At 51.7% G+C, this 15,557-nt stretch overlaps 2 protein-coding genes across 8 annotated transcripts in view; one reads left to right on the forward strand and one right to left on the reverse strand.

The window, feature by feature from the left end:
- Positions 1 to 1,932: 1,932 nt before the first annotated feature.
- Positions 1,933 to 12,131, forward strand: PEA15 (proliferation and apoptosis adaptor protein 15). The gene is made up of 4 exons (XM_068541094.1): positions 1,933 to 2,089; positions 8,193 to 8,366; positions 9,754 to 9,909; positions 10,063 to 12,131. The coding sequence occupies exons 2-4, from the start codon at positions 8,195 to 8,197 to the stop codon at positions 10,125 to 10,127; spliced, it is 393 nt and encodes a 130-aa protein (XP_068397195.1). The 5' UTR covers positions 1,933 to 2,089; positions 8,193 to 8,194; the 3' UTR covers positions 10,128 to 12,131.
- A 1,845-nt stretch (positions 12,132 to 13,976) lies between these two features.
- Positions 13,977 to 15,557, reverse strand: part of DCAF8 (DDB1 and CUL4 associated factor 8) — a 42,416-nt gene continuing 40,835 nt past the window's right edge. For all 7 annotated transcript variants that reach the window (XM_068541096.1, XM_068541099.1, XM_068541101.1 and 4 more), the window contains 2 exons: positions 15,091 to 15,207; positions 13,977 to 14,466 (listed from right to left, as the gene is read on the reverse strand). In XM_068541096.1, coding sequence (XP_068397197.1) covers positions 14,350 to 14,466; positions 15,091 to 15,207 — 234 coding nt within the window. In that variant the 3' untranslated portion in view covers positions 13,977 to 14,349. The remainder of the gene's footprint in view (positions 14,467 to 15,090; positions 15,208 to 15,557) is intronic.

Below are 15,557 nucleotides of genomic sequence, written 5' to 3' on the forward strand. Positions count from 1 at the left end.
CCAACTCTTATCAGACAGTTATAATAATCTGGTGGAGGTGGGAGAACACGGATCAGAGTGGTGGTCATGGGAATGCAGAGGAGACGCTGAGTTTTGTTCAAAGGGCATCCCCCAGACCTGAGCCTGCTGGCGATCTTGGCAGGAAGGACCCACATTCTCTCCAGCACAGGCCCAGGCTGGGGTAAGTGTAAAGGAGTCAGGAGTAGGGGGGGAGGAACCAAACAACTGAACAAGCCCATAACTAACAGATGTTACAGCTTTCATGGATTGGGTGTAAACGTGTTGCTGGACAACTTAGAGGATCTCTGAGTATGGAAGAATGAGACCTGAGGTGAGAGAAGTTTTCACCCTCCACAGACAAATCCAGGAAGTCTTCCTGGAATTGGTGGCAGGAGTATAGAGTAGAAACCACATATTCATCCAACTTGCACCCATTTAATAAATGTTTAATACATAGTATGGGCACTGGGCCAATACAAAAATATTATGGAACTTACTGTCTAGCGTAGGTCAGTGGAAGGCCCCAGACTAAATAATAGCTCCCATGTTTTAACCACCCATCTGTGCCAGTCACTGGAGACTTACAATTTCTAAAACTCAGACGAACACTGTGAGATAGGCATCAGTGTCCCCGTCTTGCCCTTAATAAGGCTCAGAGGCATAACCTGCCTAAGAAAGGAGCAGAGTCAGCATGAAGCCCAAATCCCCTGTACCTGAAAGACCTGGACCTTTCACTGACTGTAGATAAGTCATTCAGCTTCTCTGAGTCTCAAAGATGGGTCAACAAAATGGGTTTTGGCCCTACAACTCAGAACAAATGAGATATATGCAAAGGCAAATTATGAGGGTGTGTTACTATCAAAGGGGCAGTGACATGGCACACTGGGGGAAGAGGATGGCGAAAGCAAAGAGAAGGGCTGTGAAATCCAAAGCAGCAGCAGCCTGAGCCTCTTCTAGGGGCAGTGTAGACTCAAGAAAGGAGGGGCCCACCTGAGGCTTCCTGAGGGGTCTCTGCCAGGCTGGAACTGAAGTGAAGCAGGGGCGTTCCTGGAGGTGGCACAGACACTGATGGGGCTCAGACCTCGTCCCCGGGCCAGGCTCTGCCAGAGTTGAGGAGAGACCTCTTAGGCTGGAGATGAAAACAGATCATTTTCTTCCTTCCCTCTTTCAGTCTGGCTGAGAATCTGGGGGAGGAAAGTCCCTGGGGTAGAAGGGAAGTGAGAGCTGCCATGCTGGGCCTGGGCAGAGGGGCAGAGCTAGGAGACAGAGCTGAGCGTGGCTCTGCAAGTTGTCTATAATTTGCATGCTGAGCTCACCGCTGCTCTTTTTCTCCCCAGAAATAAAATTACATCATGGTGGGGGGAAGGCGGGAGGGTGGTATATTTGGGAAAGGTGAGAGGAACACAAGGGGCCAGATGGCATCATCCAGGAGAGAGAAGATCTGTGGCTCCAGGGCAGGCGAAAAAGGCCCCCATTTTGCTTCTTGCCCCTACTCCTCCCTCCCCCCCCCCCCCTTCCAAGGTGGATAAGTCTGAGCAGTCATTTACTACGGCTCCCTTGACCCATAAGGGGAAAAGGTTTTTACAAATACTGAGTCAAGCACCTACGAGGATCCAGAGGCCAAAGGACTTCCAAACCCTTAAACCCTAACTTACTCTTTGCCTCCCAGGGTCCCAGCCACTGTGGTCACCGAAGGGTCGTAAGGGGAGGAGTGTGTCCCTTTGGGAGGAACTAAATCTGAGAATTGGGGTTCGCTGTTTAGGGGAGGAGGCGGCGTCGCTACTCCAGCCCTCCCGCACTTCTGCCCCCGTCCCAGGAGTCTTCCAGAACCCCAGCCCCCTGCTGCCTCCCCTCCCCCTCTCCCACCGCTCCCCGCCCCCCGCCCCTCCCCGGCTCTGACATCACAGGCCAGCCGGGTGGGGTGAGGCGGCGCTGGGCTCGGGCTCTGGCTCCGCGGGCGGAAGAGGCGGCGGCGGCAGCAGAAGCGGCGGCGGCGGCGGCGGCGGGAGCCGAGGAGGAGGTTCCGGACGCTGCTCAGGAACCGGGGACGCCGGAGTGCCCGCTCCCCGAGCGCTCAGCCCCGGAGGCGGTGAGAGGGCCGAGAGGGGACGTGTCGCGGGCAGGGGCAGATTTGGGGGTCTGGGCTTGGAGGGGCGTCGATCCGGGACGCCTGGGGACAGATGCAGAGCGTGGGGGCCCCGGAGGGGTCCTCTCCGTGTCAGGGCCCACGGGCTCCGTCTCTGTCGGTGCGCTCCGAGCGCGGTGTGTGCTGGAGGCGGCGTGGCTCCGGCCGCCCGTTCCACTCTGACCAGCAGTTCGGGAGTCGGACCGGGGCCTGGGGATTAGGATGGAGCCTGCTTCCCGCCCAGCCGGCTCGGCCGGGCCAGCTCCCGCCCCTCCCTCCCGTTCTCTGGCTTCGGACTCGCCTCGGCTGGCGGTCTCCCGGCCCAGCCCTGCCTCAGTTCCGCCGGCAGCCGCCCCTGCTCCGAGGGCTCAAACCTGGCGGCTGGCACCACGTGCCCTCACCCAGTCCTCTGCACCTGGGGTAGAGGTGGGATTGTCGAAGGCTTGTCCAGAGGGAAGGAGTCGGGAGCTGGGGGGTGTACAGGAGAGAAGTAGCTAACGTAAAGCCCCTAATTAATTTCATATAATCTGTGTCAAAACTGACAGGGACACACACACCTACAAGAGACACGCCCGCACACACGGTGACACACACCCATGTGACTCTTACACACATCGACTGCACACAGCAAATCACAAAGGGCCCTGCACTACGCATCCAAGCCCCCCACCTCACTCCCACTGTCTCCCATGTGCAAGTCTCCTGATAGAATATCAGTCTAACGGGACAGCTGAGTGGGGGCCACCGTCCCCAAGTCCACCCTGATTTCCTGGGCATCTTCTCCCAGCCCTGGGCTTCAGATCGCCCCTCTTTAAAACAGTGAGAAAACATGGTAGAAAATCCTGGTCTCAATCCAGGACAGGGAGACAGGATCTTGAGGGCGAGTGAGCCTGGTGCTTTGAAACGGGGTGAGTAGTGAGGGTAGGGGTTGCTGGTGGCCTCTCTTGCTGGGTCCAGTTGGAGCTTAGGGTGCTAGGAGTGGCTGGCTTCTGGGCATCTGAGTGGCCAAGGGATGGAGGGGGGATGGAAGAAAGGGAGAGAGAGAAAAAGAAAGAATGACTATGAGTCAGCCAAGGATGGAGGCCCAAGTCAGAGAGAGAGAATGAGGGGAATGTGTGTGAGAGGCAGACAGACATCAAGAGAAGGACACAGAGGGACAGAGAGATACAGTCAGGGAATGGGGAGGGGAAGGAAGTGAGAGTCAGAGATGGTCAGATGAGTGGGGAGAGTGCTGGGGAATGGATGACAGAGGCTCAGAAATTAGGGAGGATGAAAGCAGGATGGTGGTGAGACCACTGGGAGTTAGGGGAAACATGCTGAATATGTGTGTTTTGTTGCCCTATGTGTCTGGTCTCCAGGCTGTCAGAGCGATTAGCTTTAATTGCTCTTCCCTTTGTGGTTAAACACTCCGTTGGGGAAATTGCCAGAGATGCCCTAGGCTGCCAGCTGCCCTGGTTGCCTACTTCCTCACTTCCCTGACACCTGTGCCCATCATGTGTGCATGTGTTGTCATGCATGAAGAAGAGGACCAGAGTCACACCCTGCCATGCCATCCCCTCACTCTCTCACACAGAGCCTCCACCACAGTGCAATGGTGGACATCACCAACCTGTACGCAGCCAACCAATCCAGGCCCCTCCTCACTAAACTTACTCTATCTCTTTATAGCAGGGACACTCACTCCTTCCTAGTATAGCTAGTATAGTAGCTCTGAGGACTGAAATGGGGACACCAAGTCACAGAACCCAGGAGTCCTAAGTATTCTTGGCTACCACCAGGTGGGAAAGGATGAAAGCCCATTGAAAGGAAAGGAGGAAAAGAGAGACTGAAAGACTATGGAGAGAGGTAATAGATGAGGAAGAGATAGAGAGATGGGAAAGAAACAGGAGGAAGACAGAGAACCAGATGAGTAGAGAGCAGTAGAGGCCCCATTCCCTCTCCTCTGCCCGGCCTGATCCAATGCCAGGTTATCTTCTGATGCTCTCATCCTGGGTCCGATCCTTCTTCTCTTGACTAAGGGCTTAAAGCTTAACCCTGTCTTTGTAGCCAGGGGTAACCCATTTTGCTTCTTGGACTGAACATTTTGAGGTCCAGGTGTCCTATCCCACCCCCTCATTCCCAGGCTGACTCTGGAGCCTTAGAACCCTCTTCCTACTTTATAGAAAAAAAGGCATCCTCCCCCCACCCTCCCCCCAAAAAGCTGAATAGAAGCTATGGGAAGAAGTCAGTTGAGTATGATAGTAAAGGAATAATTAGGGACGAACTACAGGACTGCTTGAATTTGGGGCCCAGATAAAATTTAAAGTAGGAACCCTGCTCTCTCCCTTCCCAGCCCTCTGCTTTGCTGTGATTACCACCCTCCCACCCCAAACCCCAGGCAACAAGACTGACAGACTTGAGTGCCTACAGGCCGCCTCCTGCCCACTGCAGGGATCTCCAGGTCCTTGCAGTTCCCTTCAGCCTTAGGCAGCTGCAGCCGATGTGAGGGAGGGAGGAATAGCACCTCCTAATCCTCAGGCTTCATTAAATTTACTGAGGATTTGGAACCAAATGCTAGGGAGAGGATAATCATAAATTAATGTCCAAATGCACAGAAATTCTTTTGGTGCTACCACCTCCTCCACAGGTGGTTATCCCATTTTGCTAGGCTCTCGAAGTGTTCCCAGGGCCCGCCCCTTCCTCCCCCAGTGCCCATGGAGCACCCACCTGTCATGCTCCCAACTACTACCCTAGAAGGTCAGAATATAATCCTTACCTCCTGCCCCTCTTCCTCAGCATCCTCAGTTGGTTTGACTTTTGTGAGGGCCCCACCTGGGGCCAGCTCGGAAGGAGAGGGAGGAAGGAAGGAAGGTGTGAGGAAGCAGTGAGCAGAGCACAGAATGATCTGGGAGGGAAGGGGACTGACTTCCTGGCAGCCTCAGCCCCGGTTCCCGGTTCCTGCCCAAGTATCCTGTCCCAAGAGTGGCCTCCGCCCAGGCTGCCTGGTGTTCCCTGGGCAGCCTCTGCACTGTTCCAGAGATCAGGAGGACTCTTCAGAGCTATGAGGGCAGGAGACTTCTCTATAGGCCCTATGGAATTCTAAGTCTTAGGTGAGGAAAGCAACATGGAGGGTGAAGGAGCCAAGCTTCTGCCAAGCCCCACCTACCATAGCCAGACTACAACTGGACAATGGTTGACCAGGGAAGCTTGAGAACCAAGTAAGGAAATTTCCCCCAAACTCCCCTGCCCTTGGCCCTGCTGCCACACCCAGGCCTGGGCAAATGGGATCTCTCCAGGGAGGCAGGACACTAGGTTGCCTTTCCCTGCTCCCTTACCGGGCCTTTCTCCTATCCCTTCTGTCTCTTCTTACTCACCACTCCCCACATCCCTCCTATCCAGTGGTGTCATTGTCCTGACAACTGAATGGGGGGGGGGGCACCCAGAACTGAGGTTGCCATGGTAACCACTGAGCTGAGGCTGCAGCCTTCTCATCGTGGACTCTGTGTGCTCCCTGTGCGCCTCCCCCCCACCAGGATTCCTCATTTGCAGCCTCAGTCTCTTTCCCTCTCCCAACACCAGTTCTCTTCCTCCATTCTGTAGGCTCCCCTTACCCTTCCTCTTTTCTCTGGATGTGAGCCTATGATTATCTGCCTTCTTACACATACTCTCAGCTGGTCAGACACAAACACACAGACCACATACACTCAAAGCCACACATCCAGCCCTGGCACATACACATCCATTACCAGAACATCCAAACACACCCACAGATAGCAGCACTGCCTCCTCCCTGTACCTGTGCCCACACCCAGGGATCAGCATCCATACAGAGGATTCTGGCACACACACATTCCCACCCCCATTTCTCTTACGGGCCTCACTGTATCTGTTTCACTCTCACAGAGAGCTCCTACTCACCGCCCCCAGCCTTTGTGGGTGGGTGTCTAATACACATTAATCCCTTCCCGCCCACCTCCCCTGTAAGTCTGTGTTTTCAATTCAGAGTCCTAAATCTTAACTCCTCCCAGGAGATACACACACACACACACACACACACACACACACTCTCCTCCCACAGGATCTCTGTATTTACAAACTCTTCTTCTATGTGAAAGCAGGGCACCATGGTCCTAAATCCTGTCCCATTTTCCAGCTAAGGGCTTGGTCGCAGGGTCTCCTCGACTGAGGCAGCCTTCTTGAGGGCATCTTGCCTCCTTCCCATGCTGGCCTTTTCTCTTCAGCTCTCTTCACACCCCCCCTCCATTATTATCCCCATCTCTGAAGCCTGTCCCCATCATTCCCCTTGTCTACATTACCCACCCACCCCCCCCACCGCTTTTCTGTCCTTGGATTATCAGTGGAGGGGGGCGGGGGCTGGGCTCCAGAGCCTGCTGCTGTGACCTAGATTTCAAGGCAAGACGGTTCCTGGTGCTGACAGTCGGAGAGCATTGTTTCTGGCCCAGACTGGCAGGGCCACCGCTGGGCCCTCTGTCTGGTTGCACCTGGGTGTGCAAGTGAGCATGTGTATAAATGCCTGTTTCTTGTGGGGCTCATGCTGGCCCTGCTGCCTGGCTTATTGTGTGTTTGTGTCACAGTGCCTGCCACCAAGGGAGGCTTGTTTGTTCTGGTCCAAGTAGGGGGCTGGGAATGGGGCCTCCTGGGTGCATGCTTCTCTCCCTCAGTTTCCCTGCATGTAAGTGGAAATAAGGAATATGGGGTGTGTCAACTAGTCCCTTTCTGCTATATTCCCAGCCCATTGTTGGGGTGATTTGTGGGCAGTCTCAGTCAAGTACAAGGTCATCTAGCTCCTTGCCCCACCCCTTAGTCTAGCCACAGAGTGTTTATGGCATAATTTACTTTTTAAAATGCTTTACTTTTCTAATTATAAAAGAAATACATAGTCATTGTGGGGAAAAAAAGCCCCTTTTTAAAACTCACCACTAGAGTTTCACATTTTATCAAATCCAGAAAGTTCATTCTAAGGTCTGACCTTCTTTCTTCCTGTCTTAGCCACAGTCCCTATCTTAGTGGAAGGAGGGCCTTGAATGTCCTCTCCCTTTTCACCTAAAAATCTTCATAGAAGAGGGATGGGGTGAAGGCCTAGATGAGATCCAGCCTTCCCCAGCCCCCTGTGGGAGGTCACGCTGAAGGTAGTGCTAGCCGGATGTTGATGCAAGCAGAAGTGGCAGCCCCCTTCCTGACAGACTTTCCCTAAGCTGCATCTGAACCCCTTCTCCCTGCCACCCAGCCAGCCTGGGAACTGGGCAGGGGGCCAGAGCCAGCCGCTTGGTATTCTTGGGCGTGGGGGCTGTAGGCATAGCACAAAGGCTAGGAGAAAGGGCTGTGTAGAGGCCCAGCAGCAATCAAGGGAGAAAATGGGCTCCGCAAAGGTGGGGGTAGCCCACTGCTTCACCCTCCCCACCCCCATCCCGAGACCTAATGACTGAATACAGGGCTGAGCACGGAGGGGCCAGGGGACCATTTGACCAGGCAACTAGGCATCTATCCAAAATGAGTCATTAGTGGGGTGGTGGGGAGTTGAAGTGAGGGACCCCCTTTGCTTCTGGAAAAGAATGGAAGCTAGAACATGAGCTCCAATCAACCTCCCCCAGCCCCTTCTTTTTAGCTTCTCACTGCCACAGCAAGCCTCTCCCTGGTCGTCGTTTTGGTGTGTTTTGTTTTGTTTGACAGGGGGAGGGGTTGCAGGTGGGTGGGGCGATTCTGGGGGGGACTTGGAGACTGCGGGTGAGAAAGTCGGGAGCAGGTTGCTATGGTAACCGCCTCCTCAGTCGGGGAGCTGTTGCCAGGGTTACTGTTGGGGGGGGGAAAGGAAGAAAAAAGATGGTGGGGAGAAGGAGGTGTGACTTTTCACTCTAGACTCCAGCCTGGGCCCTAGCTTCCCAGTTTCTTCCTGTCTACTCCTACCTCCCTTAGGTCTTCCTTTTCTCCCTTCAGTCCTAGCCTCCCCAACCTCTGTGTTCCAGGCACTTGCCTGGTAGGGTAGAGGAGAGGTGGGTCGTGCCAGTGAGTGAACCAAACCCTGAACCTCAAGCTCAGCCTCCTCTCCCTTTGTTCCCCCCAACCCCAGTCATGGCTGAGTACGGGACCCTCCTCCAGGACCTGACCAACAACATCACCCTTGAAGATCTGGAACAGCTCAAGTCAGCCTGCAAGGAGGACATCCCCAGTGAGAAGAGCGAGGAGATCACTACTGGCAGTGCCTGGTTTAGCTTCCTGGAGAGCCACAACAAGCTGGACAAAGGTGGGGGAGGGGGACACAGGCATCCTACCATCAGCCATTCAGGCTCAGTTCATTCAGCAAATAGAAATGAGCTCAGAGCTCCTATACAAAGTGCACTCCTTTCTGACAAGGCAGGATAAGAGGGGTGCTCTAAGAGAGTAGAGGGGCTCTAGGGCAGTGGTCTTTACATTCTTCACGGTGCCCTTCTCAGTAAAAATATTATTCAGCAAAAAATGTTACTCAGATCCTACTGTGCTATCATATATATAATAGAACATTAAAATAGAACTTAAAAGTGATAAAACTTTAAAAAGTTCTAACATTTTCTTATTCACTTTTAGAGACCATTGCTCTGGAAAGGCCTTTGGGGAGGAACTGGTATTTAAGATGGCCCAGAAGGGCAAGTGGGATTTCAAAGGCAGGATCCAAAGGAGGACATGCTAGGCAGAGGAACATAGTATGTTTAGAAGTGGCTGGAAAGGTAAGTTAAGACTGTGTTGTGGAGGGCCTTGAGTGATAGGGTATTTGATAGGTGAGGTGAGTGACCTGAGAGCGCTTCAGAGATACTAATTTGTAGCATGGAATGAAGGGAGGGAGGCTGAAGGAGGACATGCTACACTTAGGACAGGGGTCCCTAGCGGTCCTATTAGGAACCAGGCTGCACAGCAAGAGGTGAGGAGCGGGCGCGAGTGAGCGAAGCTTCATCTACTGCTCACTCCCCATTGCTCGAATTACAGCTTGAACCATCCCACACCCCCCGCCCACCCTGTCCATGGAAAAATTGTCTTCCACGAAACCGGTCCCTGGTGCTAAAAAGGTTGGGGACCGCTGACTTAGGGGACTGCTGTAGTAGAGGGGAGGAGCCAGGCAAGAAGGCATCTGCAATCTCCTAGAACTGGCCAACCCATGGACATCATCCCTCTGGTCATGTCTGTGCCTTCTCATTCAGAATTACCCTTCTCACTAGGCCCAGAATCTCTCCTGGGTTGTCTACAGATCCCACCCTTCTGGTCCCACATGTGCTGCTGGGAAATTCTGATGCTTGCTTGGAGGAAAAGTGAAAGAGGGACAGGGTGGATGTTGGGTATTTGGAAGCCCGGTTAATTTTTCTCTTCTCCCCTCCACTCAATGTGGAACCTGGTATTTAACCTAAATCCCTCATTCTAAATCTGTAATCTAGAAACCTCACTCATCAATGATCTGCCCTTCCTGGGAATAGTCCTCTGTACTGTTTTTTGGTGCTTTAGCTTTCTTTTCCTGGCTTAGTTGCCCCTCTTCTTCCAGTGTTGCCTCCTCCAATAACCAATGTGAGCAACTCAGTCTTGGTTCCTGAAGCCTAATCCAGCAGTGTAGGGGAAGCTGACCTCTACAGCCTAGCTCTGACCCTCAGTCTCCTGCCTTCCTCCAGACAACCTCTCTTATATCGAGCACATCTTTGAGATCTCCCGCCGTCCTGACCTACTCACTATGGTGGTTGACTACAGAACCCGTGTTCTGAAGATCTCTGAGGAAGATGAGCTGGACACCAAGCTAACCCGTATCCCCAGTGCCAAGAAGTACAAAGGTAAGAGGCCATGCCTTTAATATGTACCTCTGCCCCTCCCATGGATTATCTGGGGAATACCTGAATTTGGGGAGAACAGAGGCTTATGCTCAGTTAGCCTGCCTGCTGCCTCCCATGACTTCTGTCCCTGGACACATCCCTTTTTGCCCCCAGACATTATCCGGCAGCCCTCTGAGGAAGAGATCATCAAATTGGCTCCTCCACCGAAGAAAGCCTGAGCAAGGGGGAGGAAGAGGAGGAAGGTTGGACCTTCATCAGACCATTCTCTTCCCCCATCCTCCAGGGGAGGGGGCAAGGGCATCCCCCCCCATCTACCCACTTACTAACCTGGTCCTAACCCCCTTACTGTGCGCGTGTGTGTGCGTGTGCGCACGCTCTGGCTGTCTGTCTATATGTCTAGCTCATCTAGTTCCTCCTCCTTGTGAGGGGATGGGGGTCAGGGGCTGGGGGTCGGGGAGCTCAGTTTCCCCACTCTAGGGGGAGTTGGGGGCTATTTCTATGCAAATAGAAATGGGCACATTCCTCCTACTTCCCTTTCCTCCACTCTTCCCCCACCTCTCTAAAGTGTGGGAGCAGAAAAGGGCCTGTATTTTCCTACAATGAGGCAGCGAGGTAGGAGTGAGGCATGGGAGAGGTGGGTGAATCTAATGAAAAGCAGTGAGAGGGAAGATGAAGAGGCTACCCAACCCCCACCTGGAAGGGGCAAAGAAAAGCCAGAGTTTGTGTTTGTACCCCAAAGCTGGACTGGCTGAGGAGTCCAGTTTCCAGTTGTTCCTCAGGTTGGAGGGCCTGGGCACCAGCAGGTCCCTTTTTGCTCCCCTCTCATGGGCCTACGGTGGGTATGAGCCAGGGACCTAAAGAGAGAGGATCACTGGATCCTTCCCTGGCCCCAAAGTTCAAACCCCATGGAGAACCCAGCATTAGATACCCTCCACCCACCTCTGCTCTGGAGAGACTGTGCTGGGAACATGCCCCATCACTGAGCCTGAGTGGGGATGAAGGCAGAGAGGAGTTCCCTGTTCCACTCCTTTATTCCTACTCAGACTGTTGCACAGGAGTCCCCTGAACCTAGGGAGGTTGGGGGATCGAGATCCTTAGGTTTTAACTCCAATCCTGCTCCCACTTACAGAGTCCCAACGTGGTTATCGCAGGCAAACTTCCCTCTCTCCATGATCTAGAACCCCCTCTCCCCCAAGCCAGAAAGAAGGGAAGAAGCTAACTACAGTGTTTTCCGTTGCACTGATCCCCAATTCAGTCCAGGAGGGGACTCGGTAACCCCTCTCCCTCAATATCCTGGCACCTTGGGCTTGTGAACGCCTCCTAGCCAAATCACTGGAGTACAGTGACCCCAGCCTCCTGCCTGTCCCAAGATAGCCCTCCCCACCCTGACCGTGCTAACTGTGTGTACATATATATTCTACATATATGTATATTAAACCCGCACTGCCATGTCTGCCCTTTTTTGTGGTGTCTAGCATTAACTTATTGTCTAGGCCAGGACGGGGGTGGAAGGGGAATGCCACAGTGAAGGGAGTGGCAGAGTCAAATTGCTACATAGTCAAAACAAAAAAAAACTTTTTTAAACTTTAAATTCACATGCAATCTCAAGAGGCTATTTAGAGAAAGTTTAAGCTAGGAGCTTCTAGGATGTGGGAGCAAAACTTTAGTGGAGGGGAGAGCTGGCTGCTGGAAGAGGGAAGAAGCCAGACTGGTTGGAGAGCACCCTCTAATCCTAGCCTAGCCCAGCCCAACCTGCCTGTCCCCTCTGGCCACTGCTGCGGACACCTGCCTTAACACATACACCTCGAGTACTCCACAGTTTTGCCTTAAAGGACCTTCCCAAGTTTCCCCAGTCCTGTCTGGCTTCTCCCTCAAGGAGAGAGAGATACTTGTAGAATTGGGAGGGGGGAAATAAGCAGGAATTATCCTTCCAAGCCAGGATATGTTATGTGAGAACAAGTCTGAGAGAGAAAGGGGGTGGAGGGAGGGAATATATAAAGAGCCTTCCTTTGAAGAGAGAAGAGGAAGAAATGGGAGAAGGGAGACAGGGTCATTTTCAGCGGAGTCTAGCAATTTCTCTGTAAGGCAAAATAATCTAAAAAGACTAACCTGCCCTCCCGCCCCCTATACTGCTGTGAGATTGCCCCTATCCTGTGCTCCTCTGTCTGCAGTGTGCACGGCCTTGTTCTAACCCTGGAATAAAGGTGATTGATTGTACTGTACCTAACTGATTCTAAATTTGTGTGAATGACCGGGATTTTTAAGCCTTTGGATGACTGGGGAGGGAGAGCAAAATTTACCCCCAAATCCTTAACTGCAGCCTGGAACAGAGGCCAGGAAAATACCCCTAGTAGGATCTCTGCCCTCTCTCATTTTCTAAGTATCACTGAACTGTGGGGCCTATTCCAGTTACACAGTCTCCCATTGGAACCCAACCACTGGAAACATGGATATCCCAGACTGGACTTCCTAAAATTGTAATAAGACCAGGGCCAGGCACCTATACTGAAAGGAACAAAAATAGCCCATCATGAATGAATGGCTCACATATCACACACACAGCAGCAGTCAGAAAAAAAAAAAAAAAAAAAAGGCTTTACTGAGAGAAAATACACAACAAATTCCAGAGTGCATGGTTTCAGCCCACTCCATCACCCCACCAGCAATAAGAATACAGACCACTCACGGTCACCACACATCCACTACCTCAGGGAGGAAGTACAGCAGCTAACATCTGGTCTGAGAGCTGCTAGGAAAAGGGGCAGGAGGAAGGAGTATCTGAAATTCCACCCTTTCACTCCTCCCTTCCTTCCTGGCCTGTTCTAGTAGAATCTGACTGTCCCAGGATGCAGAATTCCTGGTTGGGGGCAAAGAAATAGCAGCAAAAGCATTTAAGGGCAAGAATTCAACTGGGACTTTCATAATTAGTGACCAGTGATACAACAGGTGTCTGAGCCCCAGCCACCTTACTCAATCCTGAGATTAATGACTTGTCCCTTCAATCCCAAGATAGGAAAAGGTAGACAAGGTATAAAGTCAAACCCAGGAGGTCTTTCGCTATACTCTTCCATTAGGAAGGGAGCTGGTGTGGAGTTGTATAGTTTAAAGAATCAAGCAGCTAAAGGTAAGAGTGAGTGTGTCTTCTGTCACACACAGTATTAGGAGAGACGGTCTGCAGTGGCAGAACCCTTCCTGAAGTCACAGTTCAGTCAAGTTTTGAAGATGAGCCAGTCTCTGGTTAGCAGAGCCATCCTGGGAACCCCCACAAGACTTAAGCAGAGGTAGGATATCTGGAGCAAAGAGATGAAAGGGGCTTCCCAACCCTGAAACCATGGTAGGAAAGCAGGAAAGGGCAGAATTCAGGATCCTTCCATTCTTGAGCCTCCTAAAACGTAAGGGTTAAGCCCTAATCTCCAGTGGCCATGCATAGAGGGTAGGCCGACCCCAGGTGATACCTCCACATCATTACTCTCACTCACTCTCTCCTGTAAGTCCCTTTATTGCAGTCATAGAGAATATATAGGTATTTAAACTTCAACAATAATTTTAACGTGATACATCCAATTTTGACTTGCTTTTTAATATATTTATAGATATAAAATTAGGCCTCTAACAGTGATAGGGACAGGGAGATTGCTGCCACCAAACAACTTTTTTTTTTTTTTAAGTAACAGAAGAGGTAATGACCTTCCTATTCTTCCACTTCTGTCCCTCCTCCCACCTCCCCCCAACCTCCCTCACCAGACCTACTGAGGGGGTGATGGGATGAAGAGAAGAGAGTGAAGGATACATAATCAAGTGCAAAACACTGTGATAAGTACAGAGAATGAATGGGGTGGAAAAGAAAGTGAAGAGTGTGGGATGGTTAGGGGCTCTAAGGACTCCCCAGAAAAACAGGATCCTGGGATGGGGTTGCTCAGGGGGAAGAAAAAACAATGCAACTGTCATAGAATTTTAAAAAATAAAGGAAATAAAGTCAAAAACCTAAACCAAAGAGAGAGTGGCATTTCTACCACCCCCAGTCTGGCCCCTTGGTACTGAACAGCCAGTTATCCCCCCACCCCCCACCCAAGAAACAAGGGAGATCAAAGAAAAGGAAACCCCGTTCCCTACCCCAAACCAGTTAACAAAATAGGCTCCCCCCTGCCCCCAAAAAAAGGCTTTGGGGAGAGGCCATTTATGCCAAGTCCTATGCACCTCTCCATGGAACCCCATTCCAGGGCTCAATTCCCACTTCTAGATACTCTGTAGGTTTGCTCCCCTCTGGCTTGTCCTCCTGGGATGTCTTTTTTTTTCTTTTTTTTCTTTTTTTTTTTTTTAAATCTAAAGCAAAAAAGTCCAAAGTGCGTTTCTGCTGAATGTTAGAGCCTGGGACAGGAAAGGGCTGCCCAGGCAGGATCGGGTTGGCAGCCCCAGCCTGCCCCTCCTGGGTACGAGGCCTCAGGATGGCATGCACTGCACCCGGTCAGGGCCCTCCTCCTCGTCCGATGTATCTGAGGAGCTGGGAGACTCATCCGAGTCTGCGTCTGTGGCCCCAACCCCAGGTTCTCGCCAGCGCTGTAGGATGGAAAGGCTTATTAGTAATTTCCCTGGAACAAGGACAAGCCTGTTAGGTCTCAGCTATAATTTACATGCTCTAGGCCAGGGGTCAGCAGAATTTTTCTTAAAGGGCCAGATAGTAAATATTTTAGACTCATGGGCCGTATCTCTGTCACAACTATTCAACCCTGCTGTTGTAGCATAAAAGCAGCCAGACAACACATAAATGAATGGGTGTGGCTGTAGTCTAATAAAACTTTATTTACAAAAAGCAGGCACTTGCCCAAACTGCCACAGTTTGCTAACCCCTGCCCTAGGCATCTTCTGGCACAAGAGAAAAAACAGAAGACACCTGAGATGACTTATTTCTTCTCAACTCCTTCCCCACCCTCATGCCTTTGCCTTCGTGAAGACAGCCCTGCGCATGCGTGGTGATGGAGAACACAAAGCAGACACCACCTATTTCTGCTAGTGGCTCTTCCAAGGCTACATCAAAACTCTGATGGGGATGGGGAATAATGGATAGGAAACCCAACTAACTCCACCTGATTCCTCCTAAAGCAGTGAGAAGTATGCACTGGAACATTTTACCCTCTTGAGAGGGTCAATGCCCTTGGGAGCTCACTTCCCACTCCAGCTTACCCGGTGATGGCGTCTTTGTCTCAGGTGATGCATGAGGAACCAGAGCATGTGGCTATCAAATAGGTCGGTGTGGTGTAAGCTATCTTCATCCCGTTCCCGCTTGTTCTTCTTAATCACCTGGAACCAAAAAGGGTTGGGGAAGTGGGTAATGAATAGGAACCCTGGACCTGATCAGAAAAGGCTGGTGTTCTAGCCCAGTAAAATCTTCCCTTAGAAACTACTGAGCTGGAGTATAGCTAGATTCCATTAAGAAAGGATGCCCCAGGTTCATCCGTTGAGAAGATGGATGATTCTTCCTAAAGATGTCCCCTCTACCATAAACTAGATGCACTTCAAAGCTGCACCCTGGACCCCTGGACTGGGACTGTTCCTAGAGAGGCAATGACAGGAATGTGGGGGAGGTTAGAGCAGTGCCTTTAAAGAACTGTACAGCAAGTTATTCCTTCCTATGACAATGAAAACTCCTC

This window comes from Eschrichtius robustus, chromosome 3, assembly GCF_028021215.1.
Source record: "Eschrichtius robustus isolate mEscRob2 chromosome 3, mEscRob2.pri, whole genome shotgun sequence".
NCBI lineage: Eukaryota > Metazoa > Chordata > Mammalia > Artiodactyla > Eschrichtiidae > Eschrichtius > Eschrichtius robustus.